At 45.0% G+C, this 27,187-nt stretch overlaps 1 protein-coding gene across 2 annotated transcripts in view; it reads left to right on the top strand.

The window, feature by feature from the left end:
* spab (space blanket) overlaps positions 1-27,187 on the top strand; it is a 140,328-nt gene that overhangs the window by 91,079 nt on the left and 22,062 nt on the right. For both annotated transcript variants that reach the window (XM_075893984.1, XM_075893983.1), the window contains exon 3: positions 7,082-7,231. In XM_075893984.1, coding sequence (XP_075750099.1) covers positions 7,082-7,231 — 150 coding nt within the window. The remainder of the gene's footprint in view (positions 1-7,081; positions 7,232-27,187) is intronic.

The following is a 27,187-nucleotide window of genomic DNA, read 5'->3' on the forward strand; positions in this document are numbered from 1 at the left end:
CTAGAACTAGCAGACATTGGGCATCAAGTAGTACAAGCACAGCTCACTCGGACATGTCTACAAATTTTTAAAAATTTAAATCAGCTTCAGGCTGGACACCTGGAGAAGGGGTAGTTTTTGATATGGCATTAACATATAATCTTGTATACGTATAGTTGCTCACTACTTCAATGTTTATAAGCTGTGCTGAAGTGACCACACTAGCAACTGGAGTGAAACATGGCTCATGATTCTCAACACTTATAAATGTAAAATTGCCTCATTTACTAGTCAGTCAGGTTGATCTCTCTTTTCTTCCAAAAACAATTATAATAACCACATTCACCTAACACAAAATCTTTCTGGGATCGATCATATAAGTACCATTGCTGCTGCTATTGTTCCCAGATCACTGGGCTATTTTCATCGGAATTTACAATCCACTACGTAAGTAAACAGGCTTAAAAAACGTCCATTTGGTCACCTCACCAAAAATGTTTTTTAGCTATCCAGAACAGTGCTTGATGTTCTTTTTTTTTTTCATCACGTGGCATTATACCAACTTTTTCTGATTAACCCTGCTAAAACTGGGACTTTCACTCCATCCACAGGAGAAGGGTTCAGGGATTCCTGAACTTACGTTATACAAACTGTGACGGCAATAACTGGCCACCATATATACAAAGTGTTTCTTGACGGCAATTGAACCAAAATTCTTGGAAGAACGCCAAAATCTTACTAGCTCCATCCACAGAGAAGGCGCCGTGGCCCTTTTGGTACTCTTTCATGAATATGCATGCGCAGACAATGTGAAGATACATGTACGGGCAGGCAATGTGAAGACGTACGCACAGACAATGTGAAGCAGCCGAGTATTATTTATACAACCAGTTGTTTACAGTTGCGTAACGATGCCAACAGCAGTATGGCTATTATCAACACCACAGGCGGTAACCTGATATGAAGGGCTGGTGTAGTGGTGCTCGCGAGGATGGTAGCCCTGGACACTGCTACATAAATCAGCTTGAGCGGAAGCCACCTAACGACAATTGACGTTATCCCGAATGGCAACAGTGTCGCAGCAGTACTTATCGAATGTAACGAAGCGTTTGACGAGCCATTGTATGGCGAGGTATCATACTTGTGCAATAAACATATTCTCACTAAAGTAAAAATAATGGCAGATCCCACGTTCAGTGGAAATCGATGATATGCGAGGCACGAATAAGAAAGGTTGATATGTCACTTTAAAATCAGCGCAACGTTTCGAGCCGGAGGTATATTATGCCGTACATGTCTTCCATGTCATGATTCTCATGTTTGGACGTGTCATTTACCTCCGTCTTCTATTCACGTCACCTGATACCAAATTTGGTATATGTGAAACTAGCGAAACGGCTGCGAGCGTGCTATGAGCGTAGCATGTAGTCCAGTTTTGCATAACGTGCATGCCAGTATTCTCATATTTGAATATGTCATTTACCTTCGTCGTCCGTTCACGTCACGCAATACCAAATTTGACATATGTAGAGCTAGCGAAACGGCCGCGAGTACATCATGAGCGGGGCATACAGTCAGGTTGTTACATCACACGCATCTGGTTATCATGGCGTGGCATCATGGTTATCATGTTTGCGCCAGTTACACACCTTCATCGTTCAATCACGTCTCGTAATACCAAATTTGGTGTATGCCCATAACTACAGCAATTAACCCTTGGCCCTCACTACTCAGCGGCGTCGAAGCAGCTGTTCAAAGCGTGGTCAGACCTGCGACGCAGGGAAGGGTGCTAAGAATCTCTGGGTCCGGACAGGCCGCCATAGGAACGTGAACTTGGCGTGAGCTTGGCTACGCTATAACGCTATCTAGTGAGGCTAAACTAGCTGTCCTATTCCAGGAATTGGGGGGTGTTTATTAGAATGTAATAGGGCTCAGCGAAGTTAAGAGGGCACGTAAGGATTATACAGTGCTCGAAAACGAACACGTCCTGTACTACCGAGGATTAGTTGACAGAAAAAAAACAGGGGTTGCGTTTCTTATAGACAAAAATATCACTGGCAACATAAAGGAATACTACAGCATCAATGAGAAGGTCGCAAGTATCATAATTAAGTTTAACAAAAGGTACAAGATGATGGTGGTACAGGCCTACGCACCTACATCTAGCCTTGATGATCATTTAGTGTAACGCTTCTATGGAAACGTAGAACCAGCCATTAATGAAGTCACAACATACTATTCTGATGGGCGAATTTATTGCCAAACTAGGCAACAGGGCGGAGACCATGCAGTAGGGAAATACGGCATCGGCTCTGAAATTCTAGAGACGAGTTATTAGCACAGTTTGTATAACGTAATAATTTACTGGTCTTGAATGCCTTCTTCAGAAAACAAGCTAACCGTGAGTGGACGTGGCGAAGTCCTAAAGGCGAAACTTAAAATGAAATAGACTTTATTCTGTGTGCACACCCAGGCACTGTACAGGATGTAGAAGTACTTGGCAAGATCTGATGCAGTCACCATAGAATGGTAAGAGCTCGTACGTACCTAGATTTAAAAAAAAGCAAAGATAAAAGTTGATACTCAAGAAGCCAATCATTTAGCTAGCAATGAGAGGGAAAGTACGGAAATTCAAAGTTTCACTTCAGAGTAGACTCGAGGCACTCAATGAGATAACCGACGTTAGCGTTGACACAATGAGCGATAAACTTACTAGCACCATCAAAGAGTGTACAATTGCATTCGGAGGTACGATCACTAGACAAGACACTGACACTCTATCTCAGAAGACCGAAAATCTTATTGAGAGAAGACAAATCATAAAAGCCTCAAATGCAACCGACAAAATAGAGGCAGTGGAGCTTTCGAAGTTAATCAATAGACGTAAGGTAGCCGATTTCAGAAGGTATAACATGGAGAGAATTGAGCAGGCTGTGAAAAGCGACAGAAGCCCAAAACTGCGAAGGCAAACTTGTGCATGAGCCAATATCGGGTGCATGAATTAAGAAACCAGCAAGGCAAGTCATAACCAATATGGATAGGATAGTCGAGGTGGCGGAGAAGTTATACAGAAAGCTATACAAAAGCCAGAACAACCAGGATGATATCGTGAGAAATAATAACAGTTTATAGAAATTTGACATTCCACCAGTAACGACAGGGAAAGTAAGGAAAGCAAAGAATGCAAAGAGGCAAAGCCACTGGTGAGGATAAGGTAACAACGGTCCTCCTGAAAGATGGCGGAAAAATTATGTCGGAATAACTGGCCACCATATATACAAAGTGTTTCTTGACGGCAATTGAACCAAAATTCTTGGAAGAACGCCAAAATCTTCTTAGTTTGTAAGAAAGGAGACGTCAGGGACTTGAAAATTTATAGGCTGATGATTTTACTGTCTGTTCTCCACCAACTATTAAGTAAAGTTAAGGTGACATTATAGTTTGATTAACCAAAGGACAAAGCAGGATTTTTAGAGGCTACTTCACAATTGACAATTTTCACACTATCTATCAGGTAATGGAGAAAGGCACGGAATATAACCAAACCCTATACATAGCCATCATAGATTACGAAAAGGCGTTTGACTCAGTCGAGACAACAGCAGTAATGCAGTCACTACGGAGTCAGGGAACCAAAGAACACACTGAAGTAAATCTACACTGGATCCACAGCCATCATAGTTCTCCATAAAGAAAGCGACAAAATCCCAATACAAAAGGATGTACGACAGGGAGACACGATTGCTCCAATGCTATTCAATGTGTGTTTACAGGAGGCTTTCAGAACCCTACCTTAGGAATTGTCTTTTGACGGGAAGGGTACCAGAATCTTGGAAGAACGCTAACATCATCTTAATTCATAAGAAAGGAGACGACAAGGACTTGAATAACTACAGGCCGATCAGCTTACTGACTGTTCTCTACAAACTATTTGCAAAAATATTAGCTAATACAATTAGGGCGATATTGGAGTAAACTAAAGGACCCAGCAGGATTTTGTACCGGCTACTTAACAATATGCCATATTGATACTATCAATCAGGAAAGAAATAAATGCCTTGAATACAACAAACCCCTATTCACAGATTTGATAGATTACGAGGAGGCGCTTGACTCAGTCGAGATATCAGTAATGTTGTCACTACAGATTCAGGGCATCGAAGAACTCTATAAAAACATACTGAAAGAAATCTATAGTAGATCCACAGCCACCTTAGTTCTCCATAAGAAAGGTGACAGAATCCCAATAAAGAAGGGTGTAAGGCAGGGAGACAAGGTCTCTCCAATGCTATTCCCCCTGTGTTTGCAGGAGGTATTCAGGACTCTAGACTGGGAAAAGTTAGGGATAAAAGTTAATGGAGAGTGTCATAGTAACCTGCGATTCACTGATGGCATTGCCTTGATGAGTTACTCAGAGTACGAACTACAGCTCATGATTAATGAACTGAACACGGAAAGCAGAAAAGTAGGTCTGAAAGTAAATAAACACAAAACTAATGTGCAACAGCCTCGGCATAAAACAGCACTTTGTGATAGGTGGAGAGATGGTGGCAGTTGTAAAGGAATATGTCTACTTAGGACAGCGGAGCCAAACTACGTGGTTGAAGTAACTAGAAAAACAAGAATGGGGTGGAACACATTTGGCAAGTGCTCTCAAATCATGACTGGTAGATTGCCACTATCCCTCAATAGGAAGGTATATAACAGTCGCATCTTGCCAGTATTACCTACGGAGCAGAAACCGGAAGGCTTAAAAAGAGGGTTCAGCTTAAATTTTGGACGACACAGAGAGTGATGGAAAGGAAACTGATAAGTTTGACCTTAATATACGAAAAGAAAGCAGAGCGGGTGAGCGAACAAACCGAGTTTAGGATATCATAGTTGAAATCAAGAATAAGAAATAGCCATGGGCCGGGCATGTAGCATGTAGGCGGGTAACCGCTGGTCATTAAGGGTGGATTCACAGAGAAGGCAAACGCACGAAACAGAGACAGAAAGTTAGGTGGGCCAGTGAGATTAAAACGTTCGCATGTATAACGTGGCAACAAAAAGCACGATACCACGTTGATAGACGGATCATGGGAGAAGCCTTTGCACGGCAGTGGGTGTAGCCAGGCTGCTGCTGCTGCTGCTGCTGCTGCTGCTGCTGCTGCTGATGATGATGATGATGATGATGATGATGATGATGATAATGATGATTATTATTATTATTATTATTCTGCCGTGAGAATCTCGGGGGCAATCAAACCAGAACAACACAACTGACTTCTTCGCATCTCTCTTCTGAACCCAAAGTCTTAATTTCAACATCCTCATCGACACTGTTGTATTTTGAGCGGGGTGTCAACCAGGAGAATTTCACGGCAGGAGCGTTCTTTTTTATAGGACGCATCAATGGTGTCTGGGGACAAAACATATAACAAAAGAGAACGAATAGGTCTACGCAATCCTCAGTTCAAGGTAATATTTTGGGGGGAAAAAGTCATCATATCTTTTGAAACAGTGCAGAATGGCTAGCTAGTGTGAGTCGTCGAAAATTATATTATACCGAAACGGAGTTGCTTATAAAAAAAGAGTCCGCTATCCTGAGCGAATTCAACTTTTCTTGCAGTTAACTTTGCCAACGTTGTTAACTTTTGCCGAAACCTAAACCTTGACATGATAAGGTCAATCGACTTGGTGGGTTTTTCACGGCAAAATACAACTCTAGGCTGGACTCTTTGCTCTTGTCTAAATTGTTGGACAACATCATTAAGACCAAGTCATGTATTCACGTTACCCAAACTCTAAATTATGTACTGGCGCAATAATGAGCAATCTATTCGCCTGTTTTGTTTCTGTCACACAAGGAATTTTAAGCTGTAAAGTCAAAGTATGTGGGGCCCACAACTTGAAGTCCTTAAAGAAGTGCATTGGGAAATTTAGCAGTGATCACGTACATTTATGTGGTTTCCGTAGCATGAGAAGGGTATCCGGACGAGCGGGAATGCTAGTGTAATTCTGCCCCGAATAAACTGTCGGCATTTAGCAGTGGATACGTGGTTCGGAAAGGAAAGCCAGTAGTTGCAAAACTAGCAACCTTCGTTTAATGTGTTCAAGTTGTGGTATACTTATTACCGTTAATCTGCGAGAAAATGTAACACATGGGGAAAACTGGGAGGTGTATCAATGACTGGTTTCAGAGTCATTACGTACTACATCTGTTCGGCACATGACGTTTTTTTTTTGCCTTCATTATTTCCGTTTTTTTCTTCTTCCTGTTGTGCCTTCATTGCCTTCATAGTACTCTCTTGGCGTAAATTATAAACTTATGCAGTAAAGATTACAATATTCTCAATTGTGATGTGCTTTTCTTTCTTTTTATTCCATTTTATTCTTTTGAATCGCATTAATTTGACTCTGTACGTATAATGTGTCATACAGATTAAATATTGTGATGTTTAACATAGTTTTCACTGTATATTGCCTTTAGCTTTTTTAGTGCATGGCATTCAAATTTTATATTTCCAGCACAGTTTTTCTTCTACCACTTGACTATCTTGCTGCTGGACTTTGTAGGAGGCCGGAGAAGTGTCAAGCCGCAGTATTGCGGCTTTTTCCCGGTATTCCCGTATTTCTTAAGGAGAAATTAAAGCTGATGGATTGATTGAAGTGGACGAATGCTTTGCCTCACATGAGCCTGAGAGCCCTACAATGCGCGCATAATTGGGACACACTTACCTATGAAATTATCGAGACAGCAGTGATAGAACTCTGGGGCGCGCAGTGCATAAGCGTTGCATTGATGGATAGCGCCCAGTAAGAAAGAGATTACCTATTTGAATAATGATTCAGGGTTAGGCTTCATCTCTCGCTGAGTTGCCATGCATTCCGTCTTTGTAGCCTGGATAAAGTGGCACACCCAGAGTGTTTTTTTTTTCTGTTGCTTCTGTTTTGCTTTGTTCTTCGGTGCCGCGCATATATGCGCATTTTTGAAGAAGAAGAAGTTGTGAGTGTGCTTCTTTCAATTGTCTCGGTGTGGCGCGGTGGTCTACGAACTCGTTCACGTTTCAAAACGACTGTCTTGCAGGTGTGCACAAGAATGAAATGCTTCTCTTCGCAGCGGGTACCTGCCTGCCGGTTTACGGGCAGCGTGAGGGCGAGACCTGCCAGCAGGAGGCGGACTGTGAGCGAGGCCTAAGCTGCCTGCAGTCCCGAGGTGCACGGCGCGTCTGCCAGCAGCGCAACAGGGAGATGCGCAAAAAGCAATTCAGTGAGCCGCCATTCGTTCACTTCACTGTGCAATGTGCTTTGCATTAGGGAAAATTTAAAGGCTCGTTTTTCTTTGGCAGACACACTAACAGACAATCCACCGTGGTGGCGGTAACGGTACTCGGCTGCTGACCCCAAAAGCTCCGGGTTCGATCCCAGCCGCGGCACTTTGATGGAGGCAAAATGGCCAGCTCCCGTGTACTGTGTGATGCCAATGCACCTTCAAAAATACCAGATGGCCGAACTTTCTGGAGCCCTCGACTACAGAGTCCATCATAAAATTATGGCTTGTGTTCGTGACGTTAAGCCCCAAATAATATCCGTAGTTATGCCAAGGAAAGCATATGAGATGTTATTCGTAGCAGTTTTAATGTAAATGCGAAGAATGCAAAGTGGACGAAAAGATAACTGGCTGTTGAGAGGGATCCAACCTGTGCTTTTGGAATAATGCGCCCGATGCTCTACCGACTGAGGTACAGTGGCCATCATTACTGCATACCCTTCACGAGGGTACAAATTTGCATTAAAACGTGAAAGTGTTAGTCGGTGCCTCTAGCAGCCATGACAGAGAGTGTGGATCACTGTCCAAATTAGTCTTGGTTATTGACCGATATAAATATCTGATTTCCACAATTTTACACTATAATTTAGTGGTTACAGGGTACACATTATTGAAAAATGCAGTGGTGTTTATAAGTGAGGCGTATATATCGAGCACTCATCATAATATTTAATACATATGTAGTAACTAAACGTAGTAACTGTGAAGTTAGTAACTGTGTTACTTCGACAGTTACTAATAGATACTATCTACATAGAAAGAATGTGCTCAGGCTTCGCAATAAGAGCGCCAAGCCTGAGCATATTGTCATGGGGTTGTGGCGTGGCCGAAGACAAGAGACTTCATGTTGGGATTTAACTGTTTATTTGGGTGAACCTGTGCCCGGTAAACGGAAAGTCCGATTACAGTAGCAGTCTTTCACAGATAGCAGTGAACGGAGCCTCGGCCGTCGATCAACTACTGACAAGCGGCAAAGTGCGTCAGCATTCATACTCTTGCCAGCGAAAGTTCTAGCGTTATCGCTCGCGGTGACGAGTGTTCCAGAATAATCTGTACAGTTCGAGGAGTGGGCGTGATCTTATCGAAATGATCTACTTAGGTCCAGACGCTTCTCGAAAACTGCCGGAGCGGTTTGCGCTGAGAATTCTGTAGTGTATTGAGGCGATAACAAATCTTGAGGAATGGAACGTGGCATTGTCCCCCTCTTAAAAGGGCATCGTCCCGATGCTTTAACTCAAGATAAATGTACAACAATTATGCAAGAAAGTACAATGAGTAAATTACGATACAGCAATAATACAAAAAAAAACAATGTTTCAGTTTGTTAAAGCGCATGAAACGGCTTGAGGCGCGCGAGATGGACGACTTCAGGTCACGATCGGCGTCGTTGAGAGTTCGTGATGCCGTCGGAGACAACCTCGTAATCAAGTGGGCCGAGACGTCGAACCACTCTGTACAGTCCGAAGTACCGTCGCAGAAGCTTTTCACTGAATCCACGTCGGCGTATTGGCGTCCACACTCAAACACGTTCACCGGGCTGGTATTCCACGAAGCGTCGTCGAAGATTGTAACGGCGGCTGTCGGTCTATTGATTCTTGATACCGAGATGCGCGAGTTGTCGGGCTTCTTCGGCACGTTGAAGGTACTCGCTCACACCGAGGTTTTCTTCGTCGGTGACGTTGGGTAACATGGCATCGAGCGTCGTTGCCGGGCGCCTTCCGTAGACCAATTCGTATGGAGATATCTGTGTCGTCTCCTGCACCGCCGTATTGTCTGCGAAGGTAACGTACCGAAGAATTGCGTCCCACATCTTGTGTTCGACATCGACGTATATTGCCAGCATGTCGGCGATCGTCTTGTTTAGCTGCTCGGTGAGGCCGTTTGTCTGTGGGCGGTACGCTGTCCTCCAGCGGTAGTTAGACTGGCTGTATGCCAAGATTGCTTGAGTTAGGTCAGCAGTAAGTGCCGTTTCTCTGTCGGTGATGAGGACCTCCGGGGCACCGTGACGTAAGACGATATTTTCGACGAGGAACTTAGCTACTTCGGATGCACTGCCTTTGGGCAGGGCTTTTGTCTTGGCGTAGCGGGTGACGTAGTCTGTAGCTACCACGATCCGCTTGTTTCCGAAAGTCGACGTCGGGAACGGCCCCAGTAGGTTCATACCAATCTGCTGGAATGGTCGGTGAGGTGGTTCAATTGGCTACAGAAGTCCCGCTGGCCTTGTCAGCGGTGTCTTGCGTCGCTAACAGTCCCGGCATGTCCTTACATAACGAGTGACGTCGGTGGTAAGACGTGGCAAGTAGTACCTTTCTTGTATCCTCAGGAGCGTGCGGGAAACACCGAAGTGCCCTGCCGTCGGATCGTCGTGCAGGGCCTGCAGGAGTTCTGGCCGCAGAGCTGAAGGCGGTACTTGGCTCAGAGCGGTGAGGTTTTTCTTTTGGAGAAGACCGTTTCGCAGGAAGAACGACATCAGTGCGCGCTTGAATACCTTCGGGACTTCGATGGTCCTGCCATCGAGGTATTCTATTAGGGCCTTAAGTTCCGGGTCGGCCCGCTGTCGTTCAGCGAAGTCATCGGCAGTTATCATTCCCAAGAAGTAGTCATCCGGGTCGTCGGGTGGTGGTTGGTCGACAGGCGCACGAGAGAGACAGTCGGCGTCAGAGTGTTTCTTGTCGGACTTGTAAACGACGGTAATGTCATATTTTTGAAGTCTCAGGCTCCATCATGCGAGGCGACCTAAAGGGTCCTTCAATGTAGCTAGCCAACACAAGCCATATTGGTCGCTCACAACTTTGAAGGGCCTGCCGTAGAGGTAGGGGCGAAATTTCGACGTAGCCCAGATGCTGGCGAGTCACTCCTTTTTTGTTGTAGAACAACTGGCTTCTGCTTTGCATAGCGATCGGCTGGCGTAACTAATAACCCTTTCAAGTCCGTCAGCCCTCTGCACAAGAACGGCGCCAAGACCTACGCTGCTTGCGTCAGTATGTATTTCTGTCTCGGCGAATTCGTCGAAATGGGCAAGTAAAGTAGGCGTGTGGAGGCGATGTTTAAGCTCCTGGAAAGCGTGTTCCTGTGGCGTTTCCCAATTGAACTCTACGTTGGCCTTGGTAAGGTTAGTGAGTGGATCGGCGATGTGGGCGAAGTTTTTCACGAACCGCTTATAGTAGGCGCACAGGCCCAGAAATCGGCGCACCACCTTCTTGTCAATGGGCGGCGGGAAGTCGGCAACGGCAGCTGTTTTCCGTAGATCCGGACAAACTCCAGACTTGCTAATCACGTGCCCCAGGTACATGAGCTCCTCGTACGCAAATCTGCACTTTTCTGAGTTTATTGTGAGTCCGGACGTTTTGATGGCTTGAAGTACAAGTTCAAGGCGCCGAAGATGCTCGTCGAAACTCTAGGAAAACACGACTACGTCGTCCAAGTACACAACGCAAGTATACCACTTCAATCCTGCCAGTACCGTATGCATAACGCGTTGAAAAGTTGCGGGTGCTGTGCGAAGACCGAAGGGCATCACCTTAGTCTCAAAGAGGCCGTCCGGTGTCATAAATGCTGTCTTCTCTCGGCTTTTTTTGTCGACTTCGATTTGCCAATAGCAAGTCTTGAGGTTCATTGACGAAAAATACTTGGCGTTATGGAGCTGATCAAGTACGTCGTCTATTCATTTCATTTCATTTTTATTTCCTTAAGGACCCCACTGGGGGGTATTACATAAGAGGTGGATACACAGGAAAAGAGAACATTTGAACACGTTGATTTTCGCAGCACAGGTAATTTGTAACATTTGTCGCGAAGGATGAAGGGCAGGTGGTTGAAACAATGGAGCAGGGAAGGTTGTTCCAATCCTTGACGGCGCGGGGGAAAAAAGAAGCTGAAAAAGTGGCAGTTCTGTTGCGATAACGGGACACTTGAAGTGGATGGCTTGTGCGGTGTGAAATGTATGTATGGGGGAGGATGTAAGGAGCTGCATTGAGAGAAGAGTGAAAAAATTTATGAAAGAGAGAAAGGGTGGCGATACGGCGGCGAACAGAGAGGGGTGACAAACCGAATTGTGCTTTCAAGGATGAAATGCTGATGTTGTATGAGTACTGGGAGTGAATGAATCGAACGGCGCGATTTTGGACAGATTCTAGGTCGTTAATGAGGTATGTCTTGGGCGGGTTCTATATGGGGGAGGCATATTCGAGTTTCGATCTGATTAGGGACTGATATGCCAACAACTTCACATTTTTTAGTGTATGACGTAGGTGACGCTTCCAGAAGCCCAGAGTTTTATTCGCCGATGAAATGACGTTAGTAATATGCGCTTTTCAAGTGAGATCGCGATACAATGTTACACCGAGATACTTGTAGGATGGTTCTGATTGTACAGGGGCGTTAACAATATGATATGAAAGAATGAAATGATTCTTACGGCGGGAAAACGTAACAAGTTTGCATTTGTTAGGGCTAAGAGACAGAAGCCAATTATCGCACCGTTCTTGAATGTGGTCAAGAACGTTCTGGAGAAGATTTCGGTCATGAGTGTTAGTTACTGTCCGATAGATTACACAGTCATCTGCAAACATGCGGATTTTGCAGAATACGCTGAGGGGTAAGTCGTTAATATATATCAGAAACAGGAGGGGGCCAAGAACTGAACCTTGAGGTACGCCTATTGTTACTTTGAGGTAAGCAGAAGATTTGTTATTGACATGCACAAACTGAGAACGGTTAGTTAAAAATGCTTTGATCCAATTCAGTACACTTGGGTCTAAGTTTAACTGTGATAGTTTTAGCATTAGTCTTTGGTGGGGTACTGTGTCGAATGCCTTTGTGTAATCTAGAAAGATTGCTTCAGTTTGTAAGTTGTTGTCAAGGGTAGCATGCAGATCGTGAAGAAATATTGCTAGTTGTGTTTCGCAGGAGAATCCTTTCTTAAAACCATGCTGGCTGAGGTGAAAGAAGTTGTTAGAATCTAGAAAGTTTACAATCTGAAAGTAAATGGTATGTTCCATGATTATGCACGGGACGCTTGTTAAAAAAATGGGATGGTAGTTCAATGGACAGTTTTTATCACCTGATTTGTAGATGGGAACGACCTTTCCCATGTTCCAGTCATCTGGAAAAATGCCTGTGGAGAGCGACTGCGCATACATCAAGCAAAAAAATGGCGCGATGTTGTCATGGATATTTTTTTAACATTTTGAGTTAATATCGTCGACACCACCTGATGAGGACCGTTTCATGTTTTGAATCACACTTGAAATACCACCTACGCAAAAAACAATTGAGCGCATAGACGATGTCAACAGCACCGGGGCAGGAGAGGGCGGCACGCTAGATTTGTTAGTAAATAAAGATGAAAACGCGCTGTTAAAAGCATCAGCACATTGATAATCTGGGAGCATGTGACCGAAATAATTTGCAAGGTGGATGGTGCTGGCAGACCAAGGATTCACGACCTGCCAGAATTTACGTGTGTTATCGGTTAGCATGCGGGGTAAGTCCTGGTTCAAAACGTGTATTTTGCGTTACTAATAGCGGTAGTATATTCTTTTTCGGCTGCGTTGTATTTCGCCCAAGCTTCAGGCGTCTCTTTTGCTTTTGCTGCGCGAAAAAGGCGCTTTTTTCTATTCGCTAGTCTCTTTAGTTTGTTTGTAAACCAGAGTTTCTGTGGCGTGCTACGAAATGATTTTGTGGAGATAAATTTGCTAATTATTTATTTCAACTTATCTTTAAAAATCTCTGAATCATTATTCACAGATTGGGAGTGAAAGCCATGTTCGAAGTCTGGAAAGAAGTTTTCGAGTTCTTTGTTTATGGCCTCATATTTACCTTTATTGTATAAGGTAATTGTTTTCTTGAGTTTGTCGCCCCGCTCAAGAGGGAAGGAAAAATCTGCATGTATTACTTTGTCGTCACTAATTTCGGGTAGGTACGAAATGGACGATAAAGAATCCGGGTGGTCGGTTAGTATTAAATCTAGGATGTTAGCACAGCCGCCTGATATGCGCGTGCGCTCTGACACAAGTTGAGAAAAGTTAAAATTCAAACAAACGCCTATAAAATCTATCGTATTGACATCGTAAGCCAACGAGTGCGCAGAGTTAAGACAATCAATTTTCGTGAAATTGAAGTCACCAAAAAATAAAATGTGAGCGTTAAGGTAGGTGGTCGCGAGTGTGATCATTATATTGTTTAAATCACGTGAAAAAATTGTATTGGTGCTCAGTGGCCCGTAGCCCACTGCGAGTAGGAATGTTTAAGGGGAAGCGTGGGAAACTAGCCACAGAATTTGAAAGGCAGATTTTATGTTGACAGAAGAACAGGGTATTTCTGGGCAAACAGCGATTTGCACACCCCCGCTCCGGCCGCGTTTGCGGTCGGTGCGGAATACCTGATAATCGGGTAAGTCCGAGAGCACTTCGGCGTCAGTAACTTCATCGGTTAGCCAGGATTTTGTTAGTACCCAAATATTAATGTTAAAATGTTACTGGAGAAGATACACGTCCTTTCTTGTGATTTTGTTCAGGCGGCGATAATCAACGCAGAAACGTAGGGTCCCATCTTTTTTTTTCACTAACATCACGGGGGATGCCCATGGACTCTTGGACGGCTGGATGATGTCATCCCGCAGCATTTCATTAATTTGTCTCTTCATGGCCTCACGTTCTCGTATCAAAACCCTGTAGGGACTCTGACGGAGTAGTCTGGCATTTTCTTCGGTTATGATGCGATGTTTCGTGATTGGGGTCTGCCGAATTTTCGATGACGACGAAAAGCAATCTTCGTATTGCAGGAGCAGGGCCTTGAGCTGTTCTTGCTTATCGTTCGGAAGTCTGAGATTGACGTCGAAAGCTGTGGGTGGGGCTTGGTTCCTGCGAGCAGGTTCCGCAGAATCGGAGAAGGCGAACGCACTGGTGGCTTTCACAATTTCTTCGATGTATGCAACCATCATTCCTTTGTTCACATATTTGTACTCATTGCTGAAATTCGTGAGCATAATCATTGCTTTGCATCCCCGCAACTCTGATATTCCTCTTGCGACGTAAATATTTCGGGTGATCAAGAGATGCTGACTGCCTTCAACGACGCCTTCCAAGTCAGGTGATTTAGGAGCGCCGACCGAAATAATGACGCTGAAGTGAGGCGGAATGGTGACTTGTTCTGCTAGGACATTCAAGGCATGGTTTCCTGACGGCGTGCGCGGCGGTGGTGCTTCTTCTGTGGATAACGTTATCGACTTTGTTCTTAGGTTGATGACAGCACCGTGGAGTCATAAGAAGTCCATGCCAAGGATGACATCTCTCGAGCAACGCTGTAGGACTACGAAGTCTGCAGGATAAATACGGCCGTTAATGGTGACTCTCGCTGTGCAGGTTCCTGCTGGCGTTACGACATGACCTTCGGCTGTGCGGATTTTGGGGCCTTCCCAAGCTGTCCTAATTTTCTTCAACTTCGCGGCGAACGACCCACTGATGACGGAATAGTCGGCTCCAGTATCGACGAGAGCAGTCACACTGTGGCCGTCGATAAGAACGTCGAGGTCGCTAGTTCGCCGTCTCGCGTTTCAGTTAGGCCGTGGCGTCGGGTCACGGCTTCGTCGGCTTGTTCCGCTGCTTCTATGTTGCATCGTCAGGTCACTTTCCGTGAGTGAGGTTTCGTCGCCAAGACTTTGCCTGGTTGGCGTGGTGTTCGGAAAGCTCCGTCACGGGGTCGTTGTCGGATCTTCGGTAGTTCCTCGCACAGCAACTGCACCTCCATCGGTTGCTGCCCTTACTTTTCCGGATACGGGCTAGGAGACCGGCCCCGCGTTGGGCCGGAGTACTGCCGGGGGTGCGGTGACATGCGACGGCTGGGCGACGGCGAACACGAAGGGCTTCGTGGTGTCCACCGAGTTCCTGTCAGGTAGTCGGCGATGTCACTTGGCCGTTCCCCTGACTGCGGACGTGGTGCATTGACGGCGAAGCCACGAAGTCCCATCTGTCGGTACTGGCAACGGCGGTATGTGTGTCCGGCCTCGCCGCAGTGGTAGCAGAGCGGGCGATGGTCAGGGGTGCGCCAGACGTCAGTCTTCCTCGGTGCACTGCGCTAGACCGCTGGCGAACGGTATGACGTCGGTGGGGGTGGTGGCGGCGGTGGCGTCTGTCGACGGAAGTGCGATAGGGCGGCGTTTTGGCGTGGACAGGGAGGAGCGTTGTGGCGCACTGCAGCGGCATCGCTAATAGCTTCCGGCTCGGGCAGCGGTGCTTGGGGAATTCGAAGTGATTGCCGAACATCTTCTGGCACAATGTCGGCGATCGAATCCACTTGAGGCTGCGCCAAAGGCAACAGCTTGCGCAGCTCTTCCCGCACGATCGCTCGGATCATTTCACGCAGGTCTTCGGAGTCACTGGCTTGAGCAGCAGCGCATTCTGGAGTCAGGCGACGATTATACTGTCTGGTGCGCATGTCCAGAGTCTTTTCGATAGTGGTCACTTCAGATACAAATTCTTTGACGGTGTTCGCTGGATTCCTCACTAGCCCCGTGAAGAGCTCCTGTTTGACCCCTCGCATGAGGAAACGAACTTTCTTCTCCTCAAGCATGTCTGGGTCCGCGTGACGGAATAGGCGGGTCATCTCTTCTAAAATGGCAACATTTTCATTTGGCAGCTGAACCGGGTCTCTAGCAAAGCAGCGGCTCTCTCTTTGCGAGCAGCGCTCGCGAACGTTTGCAGGAATGCGCCGCAAATCACATCCCACGTTCGGAGCGTGGACTCCCGATTCTCGAGCCAGGTCCTTGCGGTGTCTTCCAAATAGAAGATGACACGACGGAGCTTTTCGTCATTGCCCAGTGGTTGAGAGTGGCCACACGGTCGTATGTTTCTAGCCAGGTCTCCGGGTCTTCGAACGATGGCCCTTGGAAAATTGGTGGTTACCTGGGTTGATGCATGACGATCGCGGGCTGGGACGCTGCGGTCCTTATTGTCGCTGCAGTCGAGGTCATGGCCTTGGTCGTCCGCGCCTTGTATTGTAAAAGCCCGTACTCCGGTGGTAGACCTTGCTGTCGGCAGCTTGTTCGCTGCTCCTGGTTGGCCTTGGCGTCTTCTCCACGACGTGGGCTGGGTACACGGCTTGACGGGGGCGTCCAGTACATGAACGAAGCAGCACTTCCACCATATGTCACGGGGCGTGACATGGCCGAAGACAGTAGACTTTATGCTGGGATTTAACTGTTTATTTGGGTGAACCTGTGCCTGGTAAACGGAAAGTCCGATTACAGTAGCAGCCTTGCGCAGATAGCAGTGAACGGAGCGTCAGCCGTCGATCAACTACTGACAAGCGGCGAAGTGCGTCGGCATTTATACTCTTGCCATCGAATGTTCTAGCGTTATCGCTGGCGCTGACGAGTGTTCCAGAATAATCTGTGCACTTCGCGGAGTGGGCATGATCTTATAAAAATGATCTACTACAGTCCAGAAGCTTCTCTAAAACTGTAGGCGCGGTTTGCGCTGAGAATTGTGTAGTGTATTGGGGTGATAACAAAGCTTGAGGAATGGAACGTAGCAATATTCTGATTGAATGTAGAGATGATGTACGCTTGCGCGTAACTCTACGTGCAGCCTTCGGTTTTAGGAACGACAATAAAAAGCTCGCACCCGTATAAAAAGTAAACGACCACTAGAGTATTGTTGCAGGAAACTAGAAATAACAGTGGAAAAGATAGGGAGCTTCTGCCGCAAATGTCAGAAAACTGGCTATAAGTTGACGTTTCTTCTTCACATACCACACTTCTTTAGGTTCATAAGCGAGTGGAAGGAAGAAAGGAAATACCATCACGTAGTTTTCATGCAACAACACTGCAAACTGTCCGTTCTTGATATTGTCATTAGAGTGGCCAAGTGTGTTTGAAAAGCAAGACCCAAATGTTGCATGCGATTTGTTCTTTGAAAAATTGATCCACTGTTATGACGCTAAAACCAGGCAACCGAAAAAACAGGAAGATACGAAAACCTTGGATAAATACCCACTTGTTAAAAAATTAAAACGACTAAAAAATATATTTTATCACAACTTTGTAAAATGCAGAAGTGCTGATCTGTTTAGTGACTTTAGGAAATTTAGAATTAAGGTGAATGCTGAACTGAAGAAGGGGAAAGTTAGGTATTATACCCAATTATCTGATAAAATAAACAGCGACCCTAAAATAGTTTGGACTGAAGTCAGAGAACTCAATGCCATGAAGGCAAAGAGCACTGACATCAACAAAACAACACGCACTGGAGTGTCGACAAGTACAGAGGCAGCAGCTGCTTTAAATGAATATTTTGCTTCTAGCGCGCAGTATCCTAATAAGGAAGTACATATGACCACACCTATTGTGAACAGTACCAGTCTCTCTAACTCAATTATACTTACGCCTGTTACAGCTGATGAAGCTACTCAACCACTCCTTAAAGTGAAAAACAATGTATCTGCTGGTCATGATGACGTTAAACAAGCAAAAATTAAATACATTGCGGGTATTATCGCACCCATTTTAGTTCATATCGTAAACAGGATGTTCGAAAGTGGTATACTTCCTGATCTACTAAAAATAGCACGAGTATGCCCAATCTACAAACAAGGGAATAAACATCTTATGACAAATTCACTGCCCATTTCTGTTTTACCTGTCTTTTCAAAAGTTTCTCAGAGTGCCTTGAACGTTAGATTACAGAAATTCTTTTATAAATACAATATAATCACTGGTATGCAGTACGGTTTTCAGAAAAAAGAAATCTTGTGAAGCAGCTCTTCTTTATAATAAACATAAAATTATATCAAATATTGAAAATTGAATGTGTACATTAGGTCTATTTGTTGATTTCAGAAAAGCATTTGATTCGGTTTGCCACAACTTTTTCATTGATAAACTTGAAAAGTATGGTATGAGGAGTAACACACTCAAACTATTGCGTAAATGCCTAACAAAGCGATATCAGTATGTCATCATAAATATATAATGATATTTCGTCTTACGCGGAAACCACTACGGGTGTCCCACAAGGTTCAATACTTGGAACTCTGATATTCATGATATATATCAATGGCGTGATATCCCCGAGTCGCTACAATTAGTTTTGTACGCTGAGGATACTAAAATTTTCTTTACAGCTGCCACTATACCAGATCTGGAATCAAAAGTGTACTGCTATATAGAGCAACTTTCTTGATGGTTACAGCAGAACAAATTACAATTGAACACATCCAAAACAAAAAATATGATATTTGCCCTGACTAATAAACCATGAAACTGCAACGCGACTATTGTTTTTAATCACAGAATAATTGAGAAGGCTAAACGTCAAACATTTCTAGGAGTGTGGTTTCAGGATGATCTGACCTGGAACTCACATGTGGACAAAATTATGACAGAATTAAGTAAAACTGTTGGCTTCTTATACAGATTGAGTACTCTGGTTCCCTCTTGGCTGAACATTTCGTTGTATTACGCACTATTTTACTCCCGACTAACTTACTGCATATTAATCTGGAGCACGACCCCACAAAAAATTATAAGAAGCTGGTTGTGCTGCAAAAAAGAGCCCTACGGGCATTTGCGGGTTATCGTGGACCTTTACGAAATTTTAGAACACAGCCTGTTTTTATCAAGTACTCCATGTTAAAGGCAAATCAGGTGTAGCATTACAAGTTATTGCAACATATCAAATAAAACAGGACACATTATACCACGTATGCACCCACCAACCCGCGTTACAGCTTTCGGCAACGCCATCTTAAAACACCAAAAATAAGAACAAATTGTGGCAAACAGTTACAAAGTTACCAAGCACCTTCACTACTCAATCGAATACATGAGTTTCACGACGAAGTTATAGAAGCGTCGAGTGAATATTTTAAAACATTGCTCTTTTCACAAAATATTGAGTTTGTCTGACAACGCCCCTGTATGTATTTTCCATTTCCGTGTCTTAATTGCAAATTTTAGTTGTTGACTTGGGCAAACTGACCTATCAATATAATGCGTAACATTTTTTGTTGTCGTTTCTTTGCAGACATAACATGTTTATTTTCGCTTTTCCACATGTTCATTTAATTTCGTGACTATTCAGTGAAATACGTCCGTACAGTACACTTTGTATTAGACCTGTGCGCCGGTACCAAAATTGTCGGCGGCGGCGCGTGAGCGGCGCGGGGCTCATCGGATCGGCAGTGGCGTGGCGCGGAGGGGCCGGGAAAACTGCCATCGCCCGTATAGAAGCCTCCGATATAAATAAGCGCCTCGCGACTTCCGCTGGGGAAGAGAGCATGCGCTGTCACATCGGAAGGGGAAGATTGGACCCACCAATGTCTGTGCATCAGTTTCTTATGACGTCAATATCGTCATAACGACGTTACGAGCAGTTGTGAGCACCTTTTGACATGACTAGTACGCACGTAGTAATAAAAATGAGGGGCAAGAATAGAGCGTCGGCATGAAGCACAACATGTGACTGGGCACTAAAGTGACGTGAAGTCGCTATAAACGAACGAATTTTGTCCGAAGGACCAGTAACGTCGGATATAGATGTCCGGTGACGGATGAACAACAGCGCGATATTTCGTCTCAAGTGCTGCGCTCAAATGAGTGTAACGTTCGCACGTCCCTTCCCGAGTATTTATCTTACTTTCAGTAAGAACGTAGCTCATGTCCAAGCACATACAATTGTCTTATGCCACAGTGACCCCAAAGCAGTGGTTTCCGTAGTGACAAAGCAAATAAAAGATGGTTTGAAGGACAAAATTATTAAATGCTCTTTACGCGATCACTATATATATATATATATATATATATATATATATATATATATATATATATATATATATATATATATATATATGTATGTATGTATGTATGTATGTATGTATGTATGTATATATATATATATATATATATATATATATATATATATTTGTGTGTGTGTGTGTAGTAATACACAGTACTAGGCTGGGGTGTCAGCCATCCCCTATCGGAAAAATTGCCATGGTGGATACTGGAAAACATGGTGGGAGTAGTGGAAATAATAGTGGGCATGGTGGAAATTATGATGGCTATGGTGGGACGTAGTGGAAAATATGGTGGTTATGCTGGGACAAACTGGGTGGTATGGTGTACAGATGATGGGTAAAGTAGAAATGATGGTGGAAAGCAGAGACTAGATAGTGGGCATTAATGGGACACTCTGCCCACCATTGCGATAATGCTGGGAAGCCCTAAGCATATGGTGGGTGGTGCTTATTATGGTGGGCTACATGGTGTACCAAGTTGAGAAACTCTTCCCACCATTGCGATAATGCTGGGAAGCACTAAGCAGATGATGGGTGCTGCTTGTTATGGTGGGCCACATGGTGTACCAAGCTGAGAAGCTCTGCCCACCATCGCGATAATGCTGGGAAGCAGTAAGCAGATGATGGGTGGGCTTATAATGGTGTGCAATTTATATAGTGTACAAAGCTGGGATCTGTACACTACATGTTCTACCACCATTATTTCCACCAAAGGTTAGGCCTACTGACCGAGCCCGTACAATCGTGTTACCCGTGCTTCCGGGTTTCAGAATACATGATTACGACGATTAAGTATGACAATACAGCGCAGCCATATGGCATCAATTAACCTAAATGAAGCATTTTTCATTGTGCATGGTGTTCGCTCAAGAAGCAACAAACATCGATGCGACGCGATTAAAGCACTCCCAGAGAACGTAATTAAGTGTCTTCTCACCGACAGCCGCCGGTCACACTCGCCAGCACTTCTCTAGCTTTTGTACGTGAACTCAGACGTGGCAATTCGTGTGCTTGGTGAACCAATATGATAGCGTAATGTTTCCGGCACACTACATTCGTTTTGGCCAAGCCGTTATGTAGTTGTTGCTTTAGCGAAAGAGCTACAGCATTGCGCTGGCGCGACCGCCCACTACATTACGCGAAAAGCATCCCAATACTGAATCAAATAAATTAGGCGGGCGTATCTATGGAATGAGCCTAGAAGCGTCATAAAGCGTGAGCAGATGTCGCCCTTTAGAACGAGCGCGAAACGGATATTAAACTTGGCAGACCCCGCCGGTAAACTGTCGCTGCTCCCCAGTCCACTTGTTTTTTTTTTTCTTGAAGTTGTGAATTGCAAAAAATAGCACTAGTGTCACTAACATAGTGACAATCGTTACAGGCCGCAGTTGCTTGTGTTTAATAAATGTGCAATATTTAGTAGCAGGTGTAGATCTTGTCTATGTTGTGTACACGACAAACATAACTAAGTTGAACCTTAAGTTTGTATGGCAAATAAGTATTTAACACGCAATCAACGACGTGTTGGTGTGGTGCAGTGAGCATTCTGCTTCTGGTCACCGACGCGTGCGGACGCAGGATGGCAGGCTCCTCAAGAGCTGTTACAGCGGCCGACGCTAGCCGCGGTTTCTCGTGCACATCGCTTCCCAAGGACTACCGTTTAATTCTGCCACCACTGCCCACAGGAGAAGGACTCAGACGCACGTTGGTTCTGCACTGCGACATCGCAGCGCGTCCGTACGGGATTAACGACTTCCGAAAGCCGCTCAAGGAACTAGGCATCATTCAAGAGGTAAGCGGCATAGGAGCGTATCAGATGTCGCACGTCTGGCTTCTTAACATGAAGACAGATGAAGCCAAGAAGATAGTTCTGGACGCTGGCCTACTCTCCGTGAAAGAGCGGCCCTGCGTCGTCGTCGACCCAGAAAGGCAAGAGGTGCGTCTCAAGTTGCATTGGGTAGCCTTTGACGTCAACGCAGAGACTGTACGGCGTGCTTTCCGGGAGTACGGTGAAGTGAAAGAAGTTATCAGCGACAAGTGGAGAGACGAAAACTTCGAAGGAGTTGAGTCAACCACAAGATTCGTTCGGCTACTACTCAAAGAAGGCGTTACTACGGATCGCATACCCCACCAGATGCGTCTCGGAAGCGGCATGGCACTGGTGGTCGTGCCAGGAAGAGCACCGCTGTGCCTGCGTTGCCGGAACACGGGACACATTCGTCGCGACTGCAGGGTGCCCAGGTGCGCTGGTTGTCGCGCTTTTGGGCATGAGCAGGCGGACTGTACTCGTTCCTATGCCAGTGCAGCAAGTCGAGCAACAAATGCCGACCACAGTGAATTGCTCATGGATGAAGAGGAAGCAGAGAGGGCCGCGGCGTCGAAGGCAGGAGAGGAGGCGTCTCATGCAGTGGCGACCAGCGAGGAAAAGACGGAGACACCTAAGCAAGACGCAGGCACAGATGAAAATACGGTTGTGGGCACTCCAACGACACGGCGTTCGACTCAAATGGAAACCCAGCACAAGGCTGAACCAGTCATCGGGTCCGACGCTACTTCGGACATGGATACAGTTGAAGCTACGCCAGTAAAGCGCCGCCTGAATGAGGGAGACGCGGCGTCCCAGCAGCGTCTGACCCAGGAAGATCAAGGGCAGTGGCGAGTGGCTGGCTCCAAAAAGTCTCGGGGTGCTGGCCGCCTGCGTTCGTCGTCGCTTTCACGCGGCGGCGACGGGACGACGCCGTGAGCGTCGGCCGGACAGTTGTTTAGGTGTTGGTAAGGTAAGCGTCTTTCGCTCGGCTTTCTCGCATCACGATGGCGACGATTAAATTGGCGACGCTAAATGTACGTGGGCTTTCTGCCAAACGGCGGCAAAACCAGCTTTACCGCCTGATTATAGAACAAGATCTGGACATCGTCGCTGTACAGGAAACTAAAGTAGAGAGTGAAGAGCACGCTGAGCGAATGGTGCAGCCTTTCACAAGAGTGTTTGATGTGTGCGTTTGTCACGCGGTAGGTGCGTCTGCAGGTTGCCTCTTGTTAATTCGGCAAAGCCTAAACGCGAAAGTGGAGTCTGTAACTACCTGCGAGGCGGGTCGTTTTATTATATGTGATTTATCCCTACAAAGAGAAAAATGGAGAGTAATCTGTGTGTACGCACCCACTGTGATTCAAGATCGAAAGGAGTTTTTTGAAAAACTTGATGTGTATTTAAAATGTGAACGTAAACTAATTTTGGCTGGGGATTTCAACTGCGTTTGTTCGAGTATAGATAAATCAAGTTCCAGGTCATACAGAGATTCAAGCACTGCCGTTCTAATTGATATGGTGGCGAAAGCTCAGCTAGAGGACGTGGGTGAATGTCTTTGCAGTGGAAAAGGGGTTATGTTTACCCACTTTCAGCGTTCAAGCCATGCTAGACTTGACAGAGTATATGTGTCTTCCGAAATCATTCCTTCGTGCCATGATTACAGAGTTACACCTGTTACGTTTAGTGATCATTGTTTGGTTTCATTCTCAATGGGTAAACATAAAAGGAATAACAAAAATTTCTCTTGGGACCTCTGGAAATTTAATGTAAAGCTACTAAAGGATGAAGAGTTTAATCGGATTTTTCTAGAGGGCATAGAAGACTTAGCAAATAGAACACTTGAATCCTGGGGACATAAGTGGGAAATATTTAAACAGACCATTAAACTGAAAGCACTTGAGAGAGCCAGTATCCTGAGACATGCTGAAAAAGAACTTGAAGTGCGTTTGCGTGAAAACTTGCAACAGTTAGTAGCGGATGAATGTACTCAGGCCGGAACATTTTCAGAGGAGATAAACATAACTAAACAGAAGCTAGAGTTGATAGACCAAGAACGTTATCGTGGAGCATTGATTCGAGCTCGAGCAGAAAACTTGGTAGCGGGAGAAATGCCAACAAAACGAGCTCTTGGAGCTGAGAAGAGACATGCCTGTAAGAATGAAATAAGAGAAATAGAATATAAAGGAACAAGGTGCCATACGAAAGAAGCAATAGCCGGTGCTTTTTTCGAATATTACAAAGAGTTATTCACACCAACCAGTGTACACGCAGAACGTTTTAATAGCGATTTCATTTCAATAATGCCAAGACTTGATGATGAAAGAAAGAAAATTTTAGAATTGCCTATAACAGAGCGAGAAGTTGAAAAAGCAATTGATAAGTTAAACAATGGTAAGTCTCCAGGACCAGATGGCCTTAGTGCTGCAGTGTACAAGGAATTCAAACACGTAGTTTCACCTATTTTGAGGGACGTATTTAACGAGGCTTTTAAGTGTAAACAACTTCCACCATCGTTTTTGTCAACCCACACGGTCTTAATACCTAAAACAGAAGATCCCGCGAAGTTAAGAAGTGTTACTGCTTATAGACCAATTAGCCTAACTAATGTTGACTATAAAATATTGATGAAAATATTGGCCAGAAGACTCCAGACAGTTATGACAAAACTGATTGGGCCCCACCAAACTTGTGGCATAAAGGGAAGGAAAATAATGACCAACATAAACATAGCTCGATCAATCCTAGAAAGTTGTGACGTTATGCATCTCAATGTTGCCATGCTTCAAATTGACCTCGAAAAGGCATTTGATCGCGTGCCGCACGACGTGCTCCTTTCATTACTTGAGCACATTAACGTAGGGAGTTTGATTAGCGAAGGAGTGCGCATGGCTTACACTGGATGCACGACGAGATTGGTATTAAATAAAACTGCGGGTGAGCGTATACCTGTGCTGCGGTCAGTAAGACAGGGGTGTCCACTATCGCCCCTGCTTTTTGCTATTTTCATTGAACCTTTCTGCTTAAGTGTAATTAATAACCCTGCAATAAGCGGCTTTAAACTGCATGAAGCTGAGGTTAGCCTCCTCGCATACGCAGACGACATTGCAGTTTTCTGTACAAATTATGAGAGTATAATGCATGCTGTAAATGCCGTGAAAACTTTTTGCCAGGCGAGTGGTAGTGCCGTGAACTGGGATAAGTGCCTTGGCTTTTGGCATGGGGAATGGGACGTCACGCCAAGAGTATTTCTAAACATTAAATGGCAGGAAACACCAGTGAAGTATTTAGGAGTGCCGCTGGAGTTCTATCATGACAGTGAACCGTATTGGAAAAAAGAAACACAGGCATTGCGCAATGATGTAGAAAAATGGAAAGGTTGGGGTATTTCGATATTCGCACGGGCCACAACATGCAACTTGTTTCTGGTGAGCAAGCTGTGGTACGCAATGCAGGTTTTGCACTGCAGTAGAATAAGTGTACAGAAAATACACAGAGTATTTGCAATTTTCATATGGAGCTCTGTATGGGAAAGATCAAGCCGCACAAACCTTTTCAGAAAAGTTAGAGATGGTGGACTCGGATTAGTTCATTTGTACATAAGACAACTTGTCAATCGTTTCCTTTTTCTGCGTGATGTGGATGACCCCTTTTTGAGAACTGTTATACAACTAAGGTTATCTAGAGTGCTGCCGGGATTTCTTGTATCATCATCAAATATGCAAGGACCAATACAAGGATATTTAAAAGAAGTTGTTTCGTCTTTCCGCTTTTTGTCAGTAAGATTTTCGTTAGAGTATCTGGCTGAAGTACCACGTAAAAAATTGTATAGAGACCTTGTCGATGTTTTACTGCCTGTTCCATTGTACCGTCAGCTATATTGTGCAGGCCCAGGACAGGATGTTCTGAAACGTGTTAAAAGAATGCTTGTAGCGCCAGGGGTCAAAACCTTTTTCTTTAAATTACATACTGGTACCTTACCAGTTAAAACGTGGTTGCAGGATAAGGGAATATTCGTGCCATGGAGCACAAATTGCCACTTGTGTAATAAACCGGAAACAATTGAACACGTGTTTATAGATTGCTGGAGCGGGGTCTTTTTCTGGGATATACTGCAAAGAACCTTGAAAAAAGAATTACCGTTAAGTCCACATGGCATCCGTTTTCTTTCGGTTAAAAACGAGGCAGGTGTACCTTATGATCTTATCATGCTTCTGGGCCTGCACAGTATATGGAAAACCCGATGTGCCTTTGAAAACGCGGATGTAGAAGTGCTAGCTGTGCGCCAATATTTTTGCAAATCTGTGTGCCATTTTCTTGAAATGCTGAAAAGCCAAGAGGATGTGCCAGACTGGATTGGGTGCATTGAGCGATTGTTACGAATGCCCAAGTATTGATTAATAGTCAGTCAAGAGCTGACGGTACCTCAATGAACTCTGTGGGTGTATTTTGTGACGCACTTGAATATGGACCCATATGTAAATATGTAAAATGTGAACAGTCATGATTTGCAAGGCAATAAAGAAAAAAAAAAAAGTTGGTGTGGTGCAGTGGTTAGCGTCTTCGAATGGAAATCCGCAGGTTGCACGTTCGATCCTCCGTGGCGCCTTGTTTTTTTTTTTACGGGAAGGGTGTTTTTATACCGTTTTTATAGAATTTTTTTTATTTTTTGTGGCAGCTCGTCACGGTGATTCTGACGTCATTTCGCGCTCAAGCGTTGCCGGCACTGCAGCACCCACCATACCCACCATGCGCCATGGTGGGCGTTTCCCACCATTCACCCACTTCATTAATCCACTATAATGGTGGGTGGTGGTTTCCACCATGCCCACCATTCGTTTTTTTCCGATAGGGTCTTCTTTATTTCTAACCTCTTTTTCTTCCTCGTCTCCCTCGAACCCTGCCTAACGTCCACGTACACTCCCCCTTTCTGAGGACTCATCCCTCTTGGGGTGATACATGAAAACGTTTCCAATGGTCGCAAACTCCAGCACACCATCATCGTTGGTGTAACCGACCCTTTTGAGAACGCCATGTTGCACTGCGATCTGCACCACGCGATAAGGTCCCACGTACCCCTGCTTTGTGCCGGGAAGGCCTTTTCTGACAAGCACCAGATCGTTCAGTTGTATCTGAGGTATCCGCGTGTTGTGGTGATGGTCAAAGTTCCTCTTCATACTTTCCCAGTATCGCTGGTAGGCTTCCGAAGTTTTTCGTTTTTCGCATAATTGCAGGCGGTCTGCAATGAAAGTTCTTGATCAGCAGGAAGCACTGGTACCTTTCCGAAAGCTGCAAAA

Source organism: Rhipicephalus microplus, chromosome 4 (genome assembly GCF_043290135.1).
Source record: "Rhipicephalus microplus isolate Deutch F79 chromosome 4, USDA_Rmic, whole genome shotgun sequence".
Lineage (NCBI taxonomy): Eukaryota > Metazoa > Arthropoda > Arachnida > Ixodida > Ixodidae > Rhipicephalus > Rhipicephalus microplus.